Genomic DNA, 17,958 nt, shown 5'->3' on the forward strand with positions numbered 1-17,958 from the left:
AGATTGGCCTGGCGCCTAGCGGGTGGCATTGGAGGGCAGGGGTTGGCCGGGGCCTGGCGGGTATCACTGGAGGGTGGGGATTGGCCAGGGCCTGGCAGATGGCACTGGAGGGTGGGGATTGGCTGGGGCCAGGGAATGTCACTGGAGGGCAGGGATTGGCCAGGGCCTGGCAGGTGGCACTGGAGGGCAGGGATTGGCCAGGGCCTGGCAGGTGGCACTGGAGAGTGAGATTGGCTGGGGCCCGGTAGGTGTCACTGGAGGACAGGAATTGGCCGGGACCAGGTGCATGCCACTGGAGGACGGGGAGCCGTCAGAGGAAGGGCAGGGGGTGAGGGTGGGGAGCTGTCAGGACTGTGCGTCCAGGCCGGTGTGGTGCCCGCTCAGCCGCTCGCCACGTTGGAGCTCTCCGGGGACGGCCTCTTGGAGACGGCACAGATGTGGAAAATGCCTGGGGAAGAGAGCGAGAGGGTCAGGGCAGGGACAGGAGGGGTGGGTGGCGAAGTAGAAGAGGTCAAACAGGGCACGCAGGGATGAGGTGGGCGGGCGGGGATGTGGTAGGTGACATGATCCCCCAAGCTTCTCCCTCTGGAGCATGGCGTCTCCCTGCTCCTCCTTCCCCTCACCTCATACACCCCCTGCCCCATGGGGATCTGTCCCCCTCCTCCTCCCTCCTCTCACCCCACACCCCCCTGCCCCATGGGGCCCTGTCCCCTGCTCCTCCCTCCCCTCACCCCACACCCCCCTGCCCCATGGGGCCCTGTCCCCTGCTCCTCCCTCCCCTCACCCCACACTCCCCTGCCCCATGGGGCCCTGTCCCCTGCTCCTCTCTCCCCTCACCCCATACACCCCCTGCCCCATGGGGATCTGTCCCCCTGCTCCTCCCTCACCTCACCTGAAACACCCCCTGTCCCTTTGCACCCTGCCCCACATTCCTCTCTCCCCTCACCCCCACAGCCCCCCTGCCCCATGGTGCCCTGCCCTTCAGATCTCCCTCCCCTCACCCCACTCCCCCCTGCCCCCCATTCCTTCCTCCCCTCACCTCACACACCCCCTGTCCCATGGCAGCCTTCCCCCTATGCTTCTTCCTTCTTGGATGCTTCCAGCAGTTTCTCCTCCCCACACCTGCCTCATTCTCCTCTGCACCTGTGAGCCCGCCCACCACCACTGCCCATGGCTTGTCTGGGTTGCACCCACACACACACTTCACTCCACCCTGCCCCTTGCAGTGGCATCTTGGCTAACAGCTTTCCCCCTCCCCAGACTTCCCAGCAGGCCTCACTGGTTTCTGATGGGTTGGGCCCTACCAAATTCATGGTCCATTTTGATCAATTTCACGGTCATAGGATTTTTAAAATCATAAATTTCATGATTTCAGCTATTTAAATCTGAAACTTCACAGGGTTGAAATTGTAGGGGCCTGACCTAAAAAGGACCGGTGGGGAGAGGGCTGCAAGGTTATTGTAGGTAGGGGGGGTTGTGGTTCTGCTACCCTTACTTCTGCACTGCTGCTGGCGGCGGTGCTGCCTTCGGAGCTGGGCAGCTGGAGAGCAGCGGCTGCTGGCCAGGAGCCCAGTTCTGAAGGCAGAGCCACCATCAGCAGCAGCGCAGAAGTAAGGATGGCAATACTGTAACGCCCCTAAATTAACCTTGTGACCCCCCTGCACCTCCCTTTTGGGTCAGGATCCCAAGTTTGAGAAACACTGGTGTCCCCCCATGAAATCTGTACAGTATAGGGTAAGAGCACAGAAAAGACCAGATATCACAGAGGGAGACAGTCTGTGATGCATTTTTCATGGCCGTGAATTTGGTACTGATGGACCAGACACCCCTGAAGTTCAGGAAAGCTCAGCTGAGTTCAGTGCTGCTCGGGCTCCTGGCAAGCACCCCGTGGCAGAGTCCCTGCTGGGAAGTGGGGTGGAGGGAACAGTGCGGCCATCTGAGTGCAGCTCCAGGCAGCCAGGATCTCAGATAAGGGTTGGGTGGGAAGCCCAGGTCTGGGGCTGGCCTGGGAAGTTGGGGCATCAGGATCTGCAGTATGGAAAGGAGGCTGGGGTGCCATGCTGGGCACCCAGGAGCCAGGACACAGAGAGGGGAGCAGCTGGGGAGCCCCCAAGAGCAGGTACCTGCCGAGAGGGTGAGGATGACAGCGATCCAGCCCAGGATGTAGGACCAGGAGAAGCGCCAGTTAGCGTAGCGCTTACCGAAGAAATTCACCGTCACGCCAGTGTACACCGACAGCCCCAGCAATGCCAAGAGACCTATGGGGGCGAACACAGGCTGTGGCGGGGGCTGAGCTCTGACTCCACTCATCACATGCAGGCACCAGCGACACAGGGCTGCTTTAGAGAAAAACTCACACCGACACACTCACCAAGCAGGGACCCAGCCTGGCTCAGCACCACAATGCAGAGACCCGGCCTGGCTCGGCACCGCAGTGCAGGGACCTGGCCTGGCGCGGCATCGCAATGCAGGGACCCAGCCTGGCTCGGCACCACAATGCAGAGACCCGGCCTGGCGCGGCACCACAATGCAGAGACCCGGCCTGGCTCGGCACCGCAGTGCAGGGACCCGGCCTGGCGCGGCACCGCAATGCAGAGACCCAGCCTGGCTCGGCACCGCAATGCAGGGACCCGGCCTGGCTCTGCACCGCAATGCAGGAACCCGGCCTGGCACGGCACCGCAATGCAGGGACCTGGCCTGGCTTAGCACCGCAAGGCAGAGACTCGGCCCTGCATGGCAACACAAGGCAGGGATGCAGCATGGCACAGCTCGGCACCACAATACAGGGACCCGGCCTGGATCATCACCACAATACAGGGACCCGGCCTGGCTTGGCACCGCAATGCAGAGACCCGGCCTGGCTCGGCACCGCAAGGCAGGGACCTGGCCAGACATTGCAATGCAGGGACCTGGCAGGGCTCAGCACTGCAACACAGGGACAAGGCACAGCTCAGCACCACAATGCAGAGAACTGGCATAGATTGGCATCATAATGCAGGGCCCCGGCCCAGCGTGGCACCACAAGGTAGTGACCCAGCATGGCTCAGTACCACCTTGTGTCAGTTTTACTCAGCACGATTGGTTACGGGGAGAAGTTTCCCTCCCTCCATCTCCCAGGGTCTGTGAGTCGCTCCCCTTTCCGAGCCCCCTGCCCTGTCCTGTGCTGCTGGAAGGCCAGGCCAATCACTGACCTGATGGGACCCCTGCCCCCCCCCCACTCCCAGAGCCAGCCCTGTCCCTAAAGACTCAGCCAAACTCTTCCTAGCGGCGTGTTGGGAGCTGTACAGAAGAGAGCTCTTGCCCTTACCCCAGGTCTGTCCCTTCTCTGGGGCTACTCTGAGACATTCCCCCAGCCCTGCCCGCCCTGACACTGTCCCAGGCAGCTCCCCTAGGGGTAGCCATGACCAGTGCACTCACCCAACTCTGCCACCCTTGTCCCCCCAACCCTCAGTTCCTCCAGCTGTGCCACCCGGCCCGTGTGCCAGCAGCCACCATTGCCATCACCCCTGCCAGGGGGAGCCACGCCCCATCCCGCAGTGCCAGGGGGCTGCACAGAGCCAGCCAGGCAACTCTGACCCTTCCCCTGCTGCACCCGACTGGGAGTGTTTTCCTCACCCAAGTCCTGGCGCCTGCAGCAAACCCTGAGATGGGATTTTCCTTCCAGTGTAGCTGCATCCTGCCCTCCCCTCAGCGTTAATCACAGAGGGATGCTCAGACCGGTCCTTCCGGCCCAGCCTCGGACTGAGGGCAGCGCCATGTGCACCAGAGAAAGGTGGCAGAGCCGCATGGGGGGCAGCTGTGGCTGATCTACCCCCCTCCCCAATGCTGGAGATGCTTTGTCCCCAGCTCCCCCTGCAGCATCCCCAGGAGCAGTGCCGGATCAGCCCCCCGCCCTTTTGCCAGCCCAGCAACAGGGACTTGCACACTAGATCCTCACCAGGAATTATTCGGGGGCACTGAAGGGGTGGGCGAACCGCCCAGCTAAAACCAGGCCCAGGCTAGCTTTGCCGGTGCATCTCCTTCCCAGCCTGGCCACCTTCTTGTCGGCTGCGGCAGGCTGAGCTACCCCCAGTGATGACCTGGCCCCTTTTCAGAGCGGCACCAGAATCCAGCCGGCAGGAGGAGTCGTTCAAACTCTCCCCTCCGGGGGGTGCTGCCAGTACTGACGCTTGCCCACCGGGCGCTGCCCCAGTCACTAGCTGGCATAGCGCCCGCTGGAGCTCTTCTCAGCCTGGACCAACCTCCTTGGCTCTCTGCTGGCCGCGTGGCATGGAACGGGGTGGGCTGGTGTGGGGCAGACCTGACTCCCTCGTGGCCTGCAGGGCTGGGGAGCTCACAGCTCAGGATGGGGCCCAGCCAGGAAGGGCTTGGAGAAAACCCCCCATCGCCAGATACCCTCAGGCCTGGGGACACAGCGAGGAATTGCCAGCAGTGGCTTGGCTAGCCCCGAGCTGCTTTTCAGCCCTCAGCAGCCTCCACCTAGCCAGGTGAGGATCACAGGGGGGCAGGCATGGAGCCCCAGGCCACCCAGTGAGGTGTGGTTGTGCCCAACCTCCTGCTGGCGGGGTCTGGTGGTTGGTGCTAGGCAGAGCAAACATGAGAGCTCAGAGGGGTCTAGCCGGGCACCCTAAGATCCCAGCCTGCCTGACTCAGGGGCTTCAGTCTGTAATTAAAGTGGGGACAATGTGTGGCCGACATGGGCAGTGCTGGGGTCCCAATGCCACCCGCTGTGGGTTTCCTTTGCCCAAGTGGGTGACCCTTATTCCCTGCAAAGGAGCCATTCCACCAGTCACGGTGAGACTCATGTCTCTCACATGCCACCCTTGCATGCCGCCTGCTGAGTCCAGGCAGGTGGTGCCTGCTGGCCAGATGACGGGGGTATGGCAGAGAGCAGGGGGGCAGTAGGGTAGGAGGAGCCATACCTTCTCCTTCGTATTGGCTACTTTCCCAGCTCTGCCCCTCCCTGTTGGCCTCTCACCAGGCGCTAAGTGGGCTCTGAAGTTTCACCCCATAGGTGGCTGCATACGGATAAGAGGAGGGCACTTTCTAATGGGCTGAGGAGTGCACACTCTATAACGAGATGCCCATTTATCATCTCATCAGCATTTCTCCCTTGCCTTTGCTCCCACCCTGTAGTGCCCACCCTGCCCTGTGGTGGCCGCCTCGCCCCATGGTGCGCACGTACCAGCAATCAGCAGGGAGATGCCGGCGGAGCGGGTGCGGGATGCCCTGGCGTTGCTGGAGAAGGCGGTGAGGCCCAGGATGATGCCCGCGAAGCAGGAGAGGATGGAGAGCAGCATGAATGCCCGGGTGGCGTCCCAGAAGGCTGCAGGGAGGGGACAGAGAGACGGGGAGCACTCAGTGGGACCCGGAGATTGGCGAGGGGAGCCGGGAGCTGGATCTCGTCTGAGGAGCAGGGAAGGAAGCGCCAGAGGAGCCGGCCAACGGCAGGGCCAGCACCTCCAGCGCTGTGCAGAGGGTGTATGCTGAGCAGGACCAGTGCAGAAGAGAGAGACGCTGGGTCAGGGGGCCTGAGCTGCCCCTCCATGCCCCTCGAGCCAATCCCCATGCAATCCCTTTCCCTGGGGTGAGCTGCTGCCCCCATCTGCCCCCCACCTGCCCCCTCCAAGGCTGCACCCTAGAGCCATGTCTTTCTTCGCGGCTGGGTTAGGGGAGGCAGGTAGGGCTGTAAGAATGAGATCATCAACCCCAGGGGAGCTGGTCACCTGGACTGCCCCCCCCCCAGCCCCAGCTTGTTTGGGGGCGGGGACTCCCGGAGCCAGGCTGCACAGTTCCGACAGGGCCAGCAGTTTGGGGGTAGCTTGTACAGACGCTAGGGCTGGCATTCAGGAGGGCTCAGACCCCCCAAACTGGGGCCAGACTTTCCAAGGAGCTCACCCTGCCCTGAGGCCCAACTGGCAAGCCAGCCCTGCATGCTGGTGCTGATCAATAAGAATCTGCCCCTGAATCCCCCTAGCCCGCACCCCAGCATGGGCCCTGAGCTGAACCCCACGAAGCCAATGGGAGTTTTCCCTGAGCAAAGTCTCTGCGGGGAGCCAGGTGGGCACCTGAGGGCCCTGGGATCGTGAGGGCACGAAGACAGCGGAGGTGGAAAGAAACAGCCCACAGACAATCGGGGCCCCAGATGGGGAGCGGAGGAACCCAAGGAGTCAATGTAAAGCCTAGGAAGGAGCCAGCAGAAGGAGCAGAACGGAGCCGGATGGCCGGGTACCTGGCAGAATGTGAGCGGCTGCATTTTGCATGAGCTGCATCCTAGATACGACCCGGAGAGTCGCTCCTGAAAATAAAGAATCACAGTGATGCAGCCTCCAAGAGAGACAAGGCCTTCATGGGAACTAGGATGCAATGTGGGCCCAGCACTGGCCCCCCGAGGGGCAGGGTAGGGGGCTGGGAGTGAGGGATCCCAGTGAGGGCTCCCCAAGGGGAAAGGAAAGGGACTGTGAGTGGGGGATCCCAGTGAAAGCTCCCCAAGGGGTATGCGTGACAAAGTGGGAATTTGCTGTAATATTTTTATGACCCCTATCTGTGCCTCAGTTTCCCCCTATGTTTCATTGTTACCTAGCTGAGGGGGAAGAGCTGTTGGCTGTCAGGGCAGGCGAAGAGACATGGGTGTGAATGGCACCTGGCTGTCTGAGCCTCAGCGGGTCATTGAAAAGGACCGGCCAAGGCCATGCCCTGTATCGCTGGAGAATCTCAAAGAACTGTGGAAAACCCAGTCTCCAGGACATCCACACCCAGCAAGAAATGCCCCAGGGAAGCTGAGCACAGACCCCTGCTCAAGAACAAAGGACTGGAGTGGTGTGAGGTGGGGGAAGGGTGAGAATTGGCTGCTAGAAGGAGTGGGGGGCTTTCACCTGGGAACTGCCCCAGGAGGGTCAGATAGAGCCTGACCTTGGTGGGTCAATACAGCCTGGCTCTGAGCTGACCAGACTGCTCTGTGCTTTAACCTTCAGTCCTCTGGGCTGACCTAAGGCGCCTTGCTGTGCTGGGTTCCGGGTGACCTATAAACCCGACTGCTGTGACAGCGCTGGGTGAGTGTCATTGCAAATGGCACCTTGGTGAGGTGCGTTAATCGCTGCGGAATGGACACGTCTCTCACAGGGGTCGGTCTCAGTTGGACTCACTGAGTAGACTGCATGGTGTGAAGCAGGAGGGCTAGAGCCCCAGAGGTTGTGAGGCTGTGGGTCTTAATCTGTGTACAAAGAGTGAGGCCTCTCAGGGTCTGACCCACTGAAGGGTTTCTGCCTAGAGACAGTTCCAAAGCTGGAGGCCGTGACAGCTGGTGCCAGAGGTGGGATGCTGAAGGCAGCAGTATTATATTTTGCAATAATTGCCTTGCAGCAGTAAAACAAGGGTGCTTAAAGGAAACAGCAAGAAAATGGTGTATAAGCGCCTCCCTAAGAAGGACATTGCAAACCTGTGCAGGGAGAGAGAGTAAAGTGCTAAGAAGCTCAACAAGGCGCAGCTGATTGCACGGCTGGAGAAAGATGATCAGATCAAGAAGCAGGTTCCAGACCTAAGTAGAGTTCCAAGAGGGTCCAAGAGTGACCGAGGCAGCAGCAGGGTGTCCTCACAACCTAGTTCCCTGCCCAGCACAGTTCCCCACTGTCAGATTTGAAGCAGTGGAAGTGGGAGCTGAGGGCGAAGGACCTAGCAGACCATGAGAAGCTGCAGAAGCATGAAATGGAGATGGAGAAGAGGAGGGTGAGAGGACCCACCGAGGGGTAAGTGGGGAAAGACACTGAGATTCTAATCCCGCAAGGAACCTAGATACCACATTGTGGCCCCAGTTTAAGGGAAGGGGGTATAGACGACTATCTCGCTGCCTTTGAGAAGGCTTGTGATTTGAACCTCTTGGCCCTGTGGACCGGCTCTGCTGTCTCACTCCCTTACTCAATCCCAGAGCCATAGAGGTGTACAGCCAGAGGGATGACGTTGATACTGGGGACTACGAACAGTTCACAAAGGCTCTAATGCTTAGGTTTGATTCGGCACCTGAGGCTTATAGGAAAAGGTTTTGGGGTGTGCAAAAGACCCAAGGTGTGACCCTATATGAAAGCCTGCAGGTGTCCCTACGCTGGAAGATTTGTGTAATCTGATTGGGTTGGAGCTACTCTGTGAGATCTGTCCCCATGAGCTGAAAATGTGGCTAGTGGACAGGAAGCCAAAGGATCTGTGTAGTGGAGGCCAGTTGGCAGATGAGTTTCGGACAATAGGTCCAAAGGGGATTGGCCTGAGTATGGGTCCTGGAAAAAGGAACCAGTGAAGGCAGAAGTGGGACTCAGGGAAACTCAGCAGCCAAGGGACCTCAGTGGTGTGATAGGGCATGAGTGGGCAGAATGCCCAAGGCTTGATGAAATAGGGGCCAGACAGGACCGTCGAAGGGTTCACTTGGTGAGCACCCAGCCAAGGCTGCCTGTAGCTCAGGCTCAGAGATTGAACCATCTGACTGAACCTTCGGAGGAAAGCAGTCACCCAGCCAACCCCTCGAGGGCACAGGGGGCCTGGCAGACAGGCTCCCACTCCTGGCACTGGTGCACATGTCCTGTTGTACACTCCTGGGCTCAGACACATCTGAGCCCCTTTGGGAGCGGGAGGTGGTAGTCAGTGGGGACACGATCGTGAGGTGGAGAGATTCTGGGACAGAGAGAACCTTGGTCAAACCATGTGTGGTCGAAGCCCGTTGGATGCTGCGCCACCTGGGTTAAGGTTCCCCTTGGGGGCCATTTGCCCACTTGGGTTAAGACCAAATGCTCGAGGGGTCACTCCCGACTCCAACCTAGGGGTCAGGACACCCCAGGCGGCATCCCAGATGGCCGACACCTGGAGGAATGAGGGTTCCCTGCCCTTCTCACTCCCTGGCAGAGGAGGGGGTGCAGGACCCCAGCACAGTTTCAAACCCTAAGAGCCTGGGGTGGCAAAAGGACACGGGGCTACCTGAAAACCCCTGATGTGCCCCTTGCTAGTGACGTCTACCAGCCCAGTCCTAAGGGAGGGCATGAAACTGCTCTGAGCTGTGTATTGGAAACTGGGTATTTGCCTGATTAGCAGAGGGGCTGCAAGAACCTGGGCAGACCGGGTAGGACAGTGACCATGGGGCAGGGAACGACGCAGCAAGGCCGGTGGAGGACGTTTGTGGGGTATCAGGGAGGCTGAGCAACACCCTCCCCCTTGAGAACAAAGGACTGGAGCAGTGTGAGGTGGGAGGTCAGAGCTGGCTGCTGGAAGGAGTCAGGGTTCCCACCTGGGAACTGCCCAAGGGGATCAGACAGAGACAGTCACTACAGCTCTGCTGGGCTCTGGGCTGACCAGACTGGTCTGTGCTTTAACCCTCTGAGGGCCTTCCTGTGCTGGGTTCCAGCTGACCCATAAACCCGGCAGCGCTGACAGCGCTGGGTGAGTGTCACTGCAAATGCTGGGCAAGGTGCGTTAAGGATAATCCCTGCGGTGTGGACATGTCTCTCTCAGGAGCTGTCTCAGCTGGACTCGCTGAGCAGAGCTCACGGGGTGAAGCAGGAGGGCTAGAGCCCCAGAGGCTCAGTCTCGGCGGGGTGAGGCTGTTTGGCTTACCTGGAGGAAGAGACCCCTTGGGGGTCTGGCCCACTGAAGGGTTCCTCCTAGAGACTGTTCCAAAGGTGGGGGAGTAGCACTGACCCTGTGGTTCCCTGACAGCTGGGAAAGGGGCTGGGAATGGGGGACCCCAGCGAGGGCTCCCTGAGGGGCAGGGAAGGGGGCTGGGGGTGCAGGATTCCAGCAAGGGCTCCCCGAGGGGCAGGGAGTTGAGGATCCCAGTGAGGGCTCCCCAAAGGGCCGGGACTTGGGGATCCCAGCGACCGCTCCCTGATGGGGCAGGAAATGGGGGATCCCTATGAGGGCTCCCCGAGAGGCAGGGAGTTGGGGCTCCCAGCAAGGGCTCCCCGAGGGGCAGGGTACAAGGCTACGTGCGAGGATCCCCAAGGCAGCAAGCGAAACACATTGAGAGGTAGCAGCAGCTTCCACCCCACTGCTCCATCCTAGGGGCTCTCGGGCTTCGCAGACCCAGGGGGATTCCTCACTGCTGGTTGCCCCCAGTTACCCCCATCCCGCTTTGATCTGGATTCAGACTCAGCCAGATTCTCTATTGTGTTATACCCGCGTAACCCTAGGGGCATCAGCAGTGTTGCTCTGCTCTCCCGCCGGTGGTGCTCCCATGACAGAGCCTCCGGCCAGGCCAAGCCCCAGGCGATTTTCATCAGCTGCAGATCGGCCTTCCCTGCCTTGGGTGACAGCTGCCATCCCAGGTCCTCCCACAGAATCAGTGTTGGGCCCTCCATGCTCCTCACGCCCTCAAGCCCCCCAGGCAGTGCCCTTAGCCAGCAGCCGTAGCAGACTCAGGTCCTTGGCAGACCAGCCCCTAAAGTGTGAAACGCTCCCTGGTCCTGCACTCTCTCTGCCCAGAATCAGTGGCGGCCCCAGCTGGGGAGACCAAGGGCCGGGAAGGGAGACACGGGGCTTTTTTATCTCCCCCCCTTCCCACCCCCTGAGGACAGGCCGGGTTTCAATGTCCCACTCCAGAATTTTCTGCTACCCCGAAACAGGCCAGCTCGGTAGCTCAGCTGGGGCCAGCGCTGCAAAGCCATTGGGCTTTTTATAGATCCGATGGAAACTCTCCACCTCCCTTTGGACTGGCTGTGCCCGAGAGGGGAACTGAGGTATATTTGCGGCCGGCCCAGAGCCCACACCCATGGCCAATTCTGATCCGGCCCGGAGCTGGGGAAGCTCAGACTCTGAGCCCAGGCTGGAGTTGGCAAGATCTGGAGAGGCCAGATCTGGGCCTTCAGATCAGGCCATTCCAGGGCTACAGGTGGAGCCCTGCTGCCCAGGGACTCCAGGGCTGCAGCTGGGGCCGGATGGTGGCATCAAGCCCCACTTTGTTCTCTCCATATTATGGGGCCAGATCCTAGTGTCAATCAAAGCAGCCTCAGCGGGATGCATGTCAGCTGCATTGCACGCCCCTGGACCCCCCCACTCCGAGCTCCAGGGAGCCTCCACCCGTCCGTGGCTGGTGGCCGGGGCAGGCTGCAGCCACAAGAGGGCAGCTGTGCTCACACAAGCCGGCAGCCAGGATGCCAGGCAGGGGCTCTGCTGGGGAAACCCGGGGGAAGATTCTCTGCCCGCGCCACTGGGCACAACAGTCGGGCCATCTCATCGCAGTGTCTCTCCCTGGGATTGGGTCAGACGGGGCACCCCTGACCGAGCCAGCAGAAGCCAGGCTATACCAGACCTGGTTGGGCGCCCCCACCTGTACATCTACAAGCCACAGCCCGTTCGGTCCCATCCAGGCCATTTCCCGGGGCCCAGAGCTGGACTGTCTGTCTCTGCAGTCATCACCCTCTTGGTCCCTGTCCGCACTGGGGGGCAGCCCCGGGCGCTGCTCACCAATTCTGATGGTGTGGGGGTGGCACTTGCTGCTCACGCAAAACCTCCAGAGCCCCTGGTTGCTCAAGTTCTCCGAGTAGCGATACTGCATCCAGAAGTCGGTCGCCGTGGCAACGATGAGAAGGACCAGGCCTGAGACCGCACACAATAGTCCGCCTCCCATCAAGGTGTACATGGCTGGCAGCTCGCAGGTCCTGCGGGGTGGGGCGGGGCGGGGGGATGTCTTTCTCCTGCACCAGGACAAGAGGAGATGGGGCCTCCTAGGAGAAGGCCCAGCAGAGAGTTACCACTGGCTGGGCTGTGTGGCAGACATGTCTATTGCCCTTCACATCATGCAGACCTGGGGAACTCCCTGCTGCAGGAGTTGCAGAGCCAAGGGCTGTGGCTGGATTTCAAAGCGGGCAGGAGAATTCTCTGCAGGTATCTGAGGTGAGATAGGCGTGAGTCAGCTCATGCTTCAGGGCATGAGCATCATGCAAGGGTCAGGAGGGAACGCCCCCCTCCAACACAAGGAAAATTGTGTCTGTGGCCAGGGAGTCAGAGTAGGGAGGTCCAGGCCCTGCTCTGACCCATCAGACACTGGCCGCTGCTGATTGCAGGAGAGTGAGCCCGCACGAGGTGACTGCCTGGCACAGCGTGGGAAGAGGTGGGCTACAAGATGGATCAAGGCAGGGGACTGAATACCGGGCTAGATGGACCATGGTTCTGATCCAGTCCGACAAACCCTCTGAGCCAGTGCTTGAAAGTAAGGAACCCACTGGGTCTCAGCCCATTCTGGAGCTTGACGCATGACACAGCCAGGCTGGCTGCTCCACCAGTGCCAGGGATGGTGCAGCTACAGGCATGGGCAACGCATGCTCCCCTTCCTCCTGGCTTCACCCAAGCAGCGTGGGGGCCCCAGGCCCAGCTCAGCTGCCCTGGCAGAGCCTGTGCTTGTCCTTGTGCTGTAGCTGGGTGGGGCAGGTGCCCCCCGTAGCTCCCAGCTGGGGGTTGCCAACTTGCCACACATGGGAGAGCCGGAGACAGAACTGAGGGACAGGCCTAAAAGCCACCTGGGTCAGCAGATGCTCCTGGCTCAGGCTAGGACCCGGAGCCTCCCGCTGGCAGGGATGCTCCGGGGACGTGGGGGCGGGGGGAATCTCCTGCGTCAGGCAAACCGGGCCCTTTTGTTCCCAACAATGAGCTGAGCTTGTGATGATTTCACAGCGAGAAGGGACCCAGCTGAGTCAGAGCTGGTGTCAAAAGGGCGCCTGGGCACATGCTCCTGCCAGAGCTGCAGGGAGCCAGCAGGGCTGGGACAGGCCCCTGGCAGAAAGGGAATTCAGACCCAAACCGAATTGGCAGAACTGATGGTCCAATGGGGCTGGGACTGAGTGGCGTGGGCAGGGCGGTAAAGGGGAACATATGCAGTGCAGGTCCAGCCTCACCCTGGCCCAGGTCAGAGCCTTCAGCTTTCCACATGCAGCAAAGGAGCCAACTTTGACCAGAACTCCTGCCTGGGAGATGCCCCAGGGAAGCAACTCAAGCTCTGGGTGGATCAGATACATCCCTCTCCCCAGACTGCCTGGGGTGTGTCCTGCAAGCCTGGCAGGGAGCGCTGGAGAATGCCCAGCACGGGGGGCACAGGGCGGTGGGCAGCCATCACTGTGGTCCATGTTGTTGCTTAGCCAAGCAAGATGCCAAGCACACTGATGCCAAGCATGCCAGCGCCGTGCCCAGCACAGGACAGTGGCCGGAAGCAGGGTGCCAGGAGATCAGTGATGAGTCAGACTAACTGGGCTGGACCATGTGGGCTGTGGGTGCTGAATCGGTGGCCAAATCTCAAACCAACCAGTCCCTGGAATCTTTGCTCCAAACCCCAGCCCTGCCCCAAGGCCCGGGCTGGGCTGGGCTGGCATCATTGCTCGCTGGCAGCAGATGCCAGGTTACCAACTGGGGGGCACGGGCCATCCCCCATCTCCTTCTCCCCCCTCTCCCTGGGGTATCAGGGTTAGGCTGAGAGGCAGAATGAGTGGGTCGATATCACAAGTCAGCAGGTCTCCCCACTGCTTCCCAAGGCTCATGAGGAGCTGCCCTGGGCACTGCAGTGAGAGACCGAGGCCAGGACAGCCCTGGAGTCTGTTACGCCCGCGTCTCCTTGTGGGGAGGGAGGTGCCAGTGGCTCCCCAGAGAAGGGAAGGGGCAGGACCCATAGCAGCAGGATCACCCCTTCCCCAGAGCTGGGAGGTGGCAGGGGCAGCAGCCACAGGGGGGCGCCCCAGGCCTGAGGGGGGACAGGGGCAGCAGCCACAGGGAGCCGCCCCCGGGCCTGAGGGGGGCAGGTTTTGAAACCTGTGTCTGAGACAGAGGAAACAGCTGCCTCCCCTGGGCAGAGCGGAGGGAGCAGCCAGTGGCCCAGACCTGGCTCTTCCTCACCTTGCAGCACCGTCCAGCCGCCTGCCTCCAGAGCGGCTTATAACCCCCTGCCCAGAGCCCTGCCCAGGCACTCCCAGAGCATGGGTGGACTGGAGACCCCCCGTGCCACAACGCATGGGGGCAACTGCCTTCCCCACCCTGATTACACCTCCAGCTACAGTGTAGATGTGTCCCCTCACTCCAGCAATGAAACTGGGCAGCTAATTCCCATGTGGTTCCTGGCAGTGGGACCAGAGACTGAATAGGATAGATAGATAGAGGGGTGGGGGGGGAACAGATAGATAGATGGGGTGTATGGGGATAGATAGATAGATGGGGTGTATGGGGATAGATAGATAGATAGATAGATGGGGTGTATGGGGATAGATAGATAGATAGAAGGGGTGTATAGGGATAGATAGATAGATGGATAGATAGAGGGGATGTATGGGGATAGATAGATAGAAGAGGTGTATGGGGATAGATAGATAGATAAGATGGGGGTGTGAGGACAGACAGGCAGCCAGATCAATTGAGGGGGGACAGTGGGGAGAACTCAGGGCTGCTAGAGAAGGACTAATGTAATTTACCTTCAGTGCTGGCCGGCGGGAGAGGCCATGGCTAATGAGGGCTGACAAGCCACTCAGTGGATCAGCTCCTGCTTTTGCTGCAGCTGTATATTGTGTGCCTGGGGATCCGCTGGAGGCAGCGAGAGCGCAGGCTGCTGGGGGGAACGGGGCTTTTATTGAGTCACCTCCACATACTCCTGTTTGCTCCATTGTCCGGGGGATGACAAAAGGCCCACAATAGAGTGGAAGCATCTCGCAGCCGCTGGCTCCGGCCTCCGGCAGCTCCAGCCCTGCCGTTCTGCTGATGCAGGGGGCTGCTGGCCTTGTGCACGAGATCAGGGAGGGAGCCACGTTTTTGGGCGGTAGCTCAGCAAAGCAGCTCCTGCACCCCCAGCCCGCTGAGGAGCAGCTCCTCTCTTGTGGAGGAAGGCTCCGGTGGGGGGTGGGGACATTCAGTGTTGGGGGGGAGGTTAAATAAAGGAATGAAAATAAAAAATAGGGGAGGAAAGAAATAAGCCAAAGAGGGTGACTGTCCAGCAGGGTTGGGGGGAGGGAGGATCAGGTTGTGGCAAATGTTCTGCAAGATTTCAATGAATCCTGTGTGCCTCAGTTTCCCCTACCCAGTGGGGGAAAAGGCAGGATAACGGACAGATGGGCAGGAGCTGGCCTGGCTGTCTGAGCCTGAATGGGTCATTAACAAGGACTGGCCCAGGCTGACCCCCTATCAGTGGGACATCCCCGACTCGAGTCCTCAGGACAATGACGCCCAGCAAGCAGAGCCCCAGAGGAAGCTGGATTTCCCCACTTTGCTGCTGGGAAGCTGAGCACAGACCCCAGCTGAAGAAAGAAGGACTGGGAAGTGTGAGAAGCCTCAACATGGGGGACTGGGGCAGAAAAGTCCAGAGAACTGGGGCATGAGATCAAGGCAGAGGGGCAGGGCATAGAGGCAGCTGCAGGAGCTGACCTGTTACTTGGATCCCTGGCACAGCCCAGTGGGCAGGGGTTGGGGGACTTGTGCCCAACGCTGCTTCTGGAACTGGGTGTCAGCTGGGCCTGGTGAAGGTTGGACCACGGCCAATTTCTGCCTCCATCCCCTGGGGTGCCGCTCCCCTTGGAGGGACCCTATGCGCCTGCCTGGACTAGGTCCCTCTCTGTCCCTGCGGCTACAGCTGGGAGTGGGCTGGGACCATGTCTCAGGGACCTCTGTGCCGGGGGGAGTTGGGGGGTTGGGGAACTGGGCTAGGAGCCGCAGGGGGAATGGAGCTCTAGGCATGGCCCCTGCGACTCCCTCTGACTCCAGCATCTCCCCACTGGGGGGTTGCTGCTCCCTAGGACTCCCCCCCATTCCCTCCAGCTGTCTTTGTCACCTTCCTCTTGTCCCCTCCCTGGCCCCAGGATGGCTACAGGAGCCAAGGCGAGGGGATATACCCTACTACCCCCATATCAGGTCCTCCCCCTTCCTCCTGCCCACACCTCGGCAGGGAAGGGCGTTGTGAGGAGCAGGTGCATAGGAGGCACTGTGTGGGGTGCAGAGGGCTCTCAGGGCAGGGAAGGAGCATGTGTGGGAAGAGACATGGGGAGGCTTGGGAATCAAGAGGCAGAGGAGGACACTTGGGGCAGGCGAACATAAGGGGAGAGGAGACTCTAAAGGGGTGGGGAAGGAGGCCAGGGGAGCTGGGGGTGGGGAAGACTGTGGACAATGGAGGAATTGGGGGGGGTGCAGAAAACTGAGGGCAGGGGGAAGAAGAATCTGGGGAGCATGGGGGCAAGGCAGAGGGGGAGACGGGGCAGGAGATGGAGAGGAGCAAGGAAAGTAACATGGGAGGGGACGGAATCCTTCTGCCAGCTGCTGTTGGCGGTAACAAGGGCTGGATTGCGATTTCGAGGAGTCCCTCTTCACATTACAAACCCAGCCGAGCCCAAGTTTCACTCCCCTCGTCCCGTCCCCTGGCCCGGGGTGCCCTTCCCCACTCTGAGCCCGGAGTCCGTGTACACACACAGAGGGCCCTTTTACTGCGGGGGGAGGGAGCAGAGCCCTGAACTGGGAAAACCCAGCAACGGTGGCTCAAACACAGGCAAATATTAATTCGAATCTCCACCCCTGGCTTTTTGCCTCAGTTTCCCACCTTGCAGTGTGAAAACCCAATGGATGGAAGCACCTTTACCCCCTTCCCCTTCCCTCCTGGCCCCAGCGCACAGTTGTCCCAGTGTAGCAAAGTCACAAGGTCCAGGCGTGGGGTCCAGTGCATAAACCTCCAGCCCCTGGGTGGGAGGGTGAGTGCTGGCTCCCGACGCCTGGCAGCCTGTCTCCTGGCTTGCCACTGCCGCGTTGGTGGTTTATCTCTGCGGCTGCTCCTCCGGCCAGTCACGCAGCCACCCAGCCCGGCTCTCAGATGGCTGAGCAGGAAGGACCTGGCTGTGCTGTGTCTCACCACAACACTGGCTGCACGCCAGGAATGACGCTGCTTGGTAAAGACAATGGGAACATTTACTCTTTAATGCACTTTCTTCAAATCCACATGAACAGCGATTGGTCTGAATTCTACCAACACAAACACATATACGCATGCACATACATTCACATGCGTGTGCACACATCCACACACGTGTGCGCATAGCCACATCCACACACAGAGCTGCACACACCCACATAACAACACATGCATACGCACACACAAACATACACATATAAATCCACACGTGCACACTTACAATCACACACATAACTACACACACCCGCACAATAGCAAATGTATATACATGCATATACGCTCACACACATACATACGCACACACATCCACGCATGTGTGAACGGATGCAAACACACACAAGTGCAGACATCCACACACACACACACATCCACACACAGAACTACACACGCCCATGTAACAACACATTCATATACACTCACACACATACACATGTGTATGCACATACATATATACAAGCTGTGATAAAGGAAGGGGGGAGGGTAGCTCCCTTTTATGAGCACCCAGCCAGTAGCTATAAAATCATAAAATACCAGGGCTGGAAGGGACCTCAGGAGATCATCTAGTCCAACCCCCTGCTCAAAGCAAAACCAATCCCCAGAGAGACTTTGGCCCCAGATCCCAAAATGGCCCCCTCCTGAACTGAACTCATAAAGCTGGGTTTAACAGGCCAGTGTTCAAACCACTGAGCCAGGGGTCGGCAACCTGTGGCACACGTGTCAAAGGTGGCACGTGATCCAATTTTTCATGGCACGCGAGGCGGGCTGAGCTGCTCAGCCCGCAGCGGCTCTGGGGTTCCCGCTGCTGGGCCCCTTATCAGCCAGGGTCCCACCCAGCACCCGCTGCTGGCCTGGGGTTCCTTCCCCCAGGCCGGCAGCAGGCTGAGACCCCAGCTGGCAAGGAACTGGTGGTGGAAACCGCACAGCAGCAGTGGGCTGAGCTGCTGAGCCCACCGCCGCTCTGGGGATTCCACCTCTGGCTCCTGCCAGCCAAGGTCCGGTCATCTGTCCCACTCAGCCCAGCTGCTGACCTGGGGGGAAGGAACCTCAGGCTGGCAGGGGGCTGA

General features: G+C 60.1%; 1 protein-coding gene across 1 annotated transcript; it reads right to left on the bottom strand.

Annotated features, from left to right (window-relative positions):
- Positions 1 to 380: 380 nt before the first annotated feature.
- LOC127037843 (lens fiber membrane intrinsic protein-like) lies at positions 381 to 11,614 on the bottom strand. The gene is made up of 5 exons (XM_050929982.1): positions 11,440 to 11,614; positions 6,233 to 6,298; positions 5,186 to 5,326; positions 2,124 to 2,258; positions 381 to 448 (listed from the first exon to the last, which is right to left on the bottom strand). Exons 1-5 carry the CDS (start codon positions 11,612 to 11,614, stop codon positions 381 to 383), a joined length of 585 nt encoding a protein of 194 aa, XP_050785939.1.
- Between the last annotated feature and the right edge of the window lie 6,344 nt (positions 11,615 to 17,958).

The sequence above is a fragment of the Gopherus flavomarginatus genome, chromosome 20 (assembly GCF_025201925.1).
Source record: "Gopherus flavomarginatus isolate rGopFla2 chromosome 20, rGopFla2.mat.asm, whole genome shotgun sequence".
Taxonomy (NCBI): Eukaryota; Metazoa; Chordata; order Testudines; family Testudinidae; genus Gopherus; species Gopherus flavomarginatus.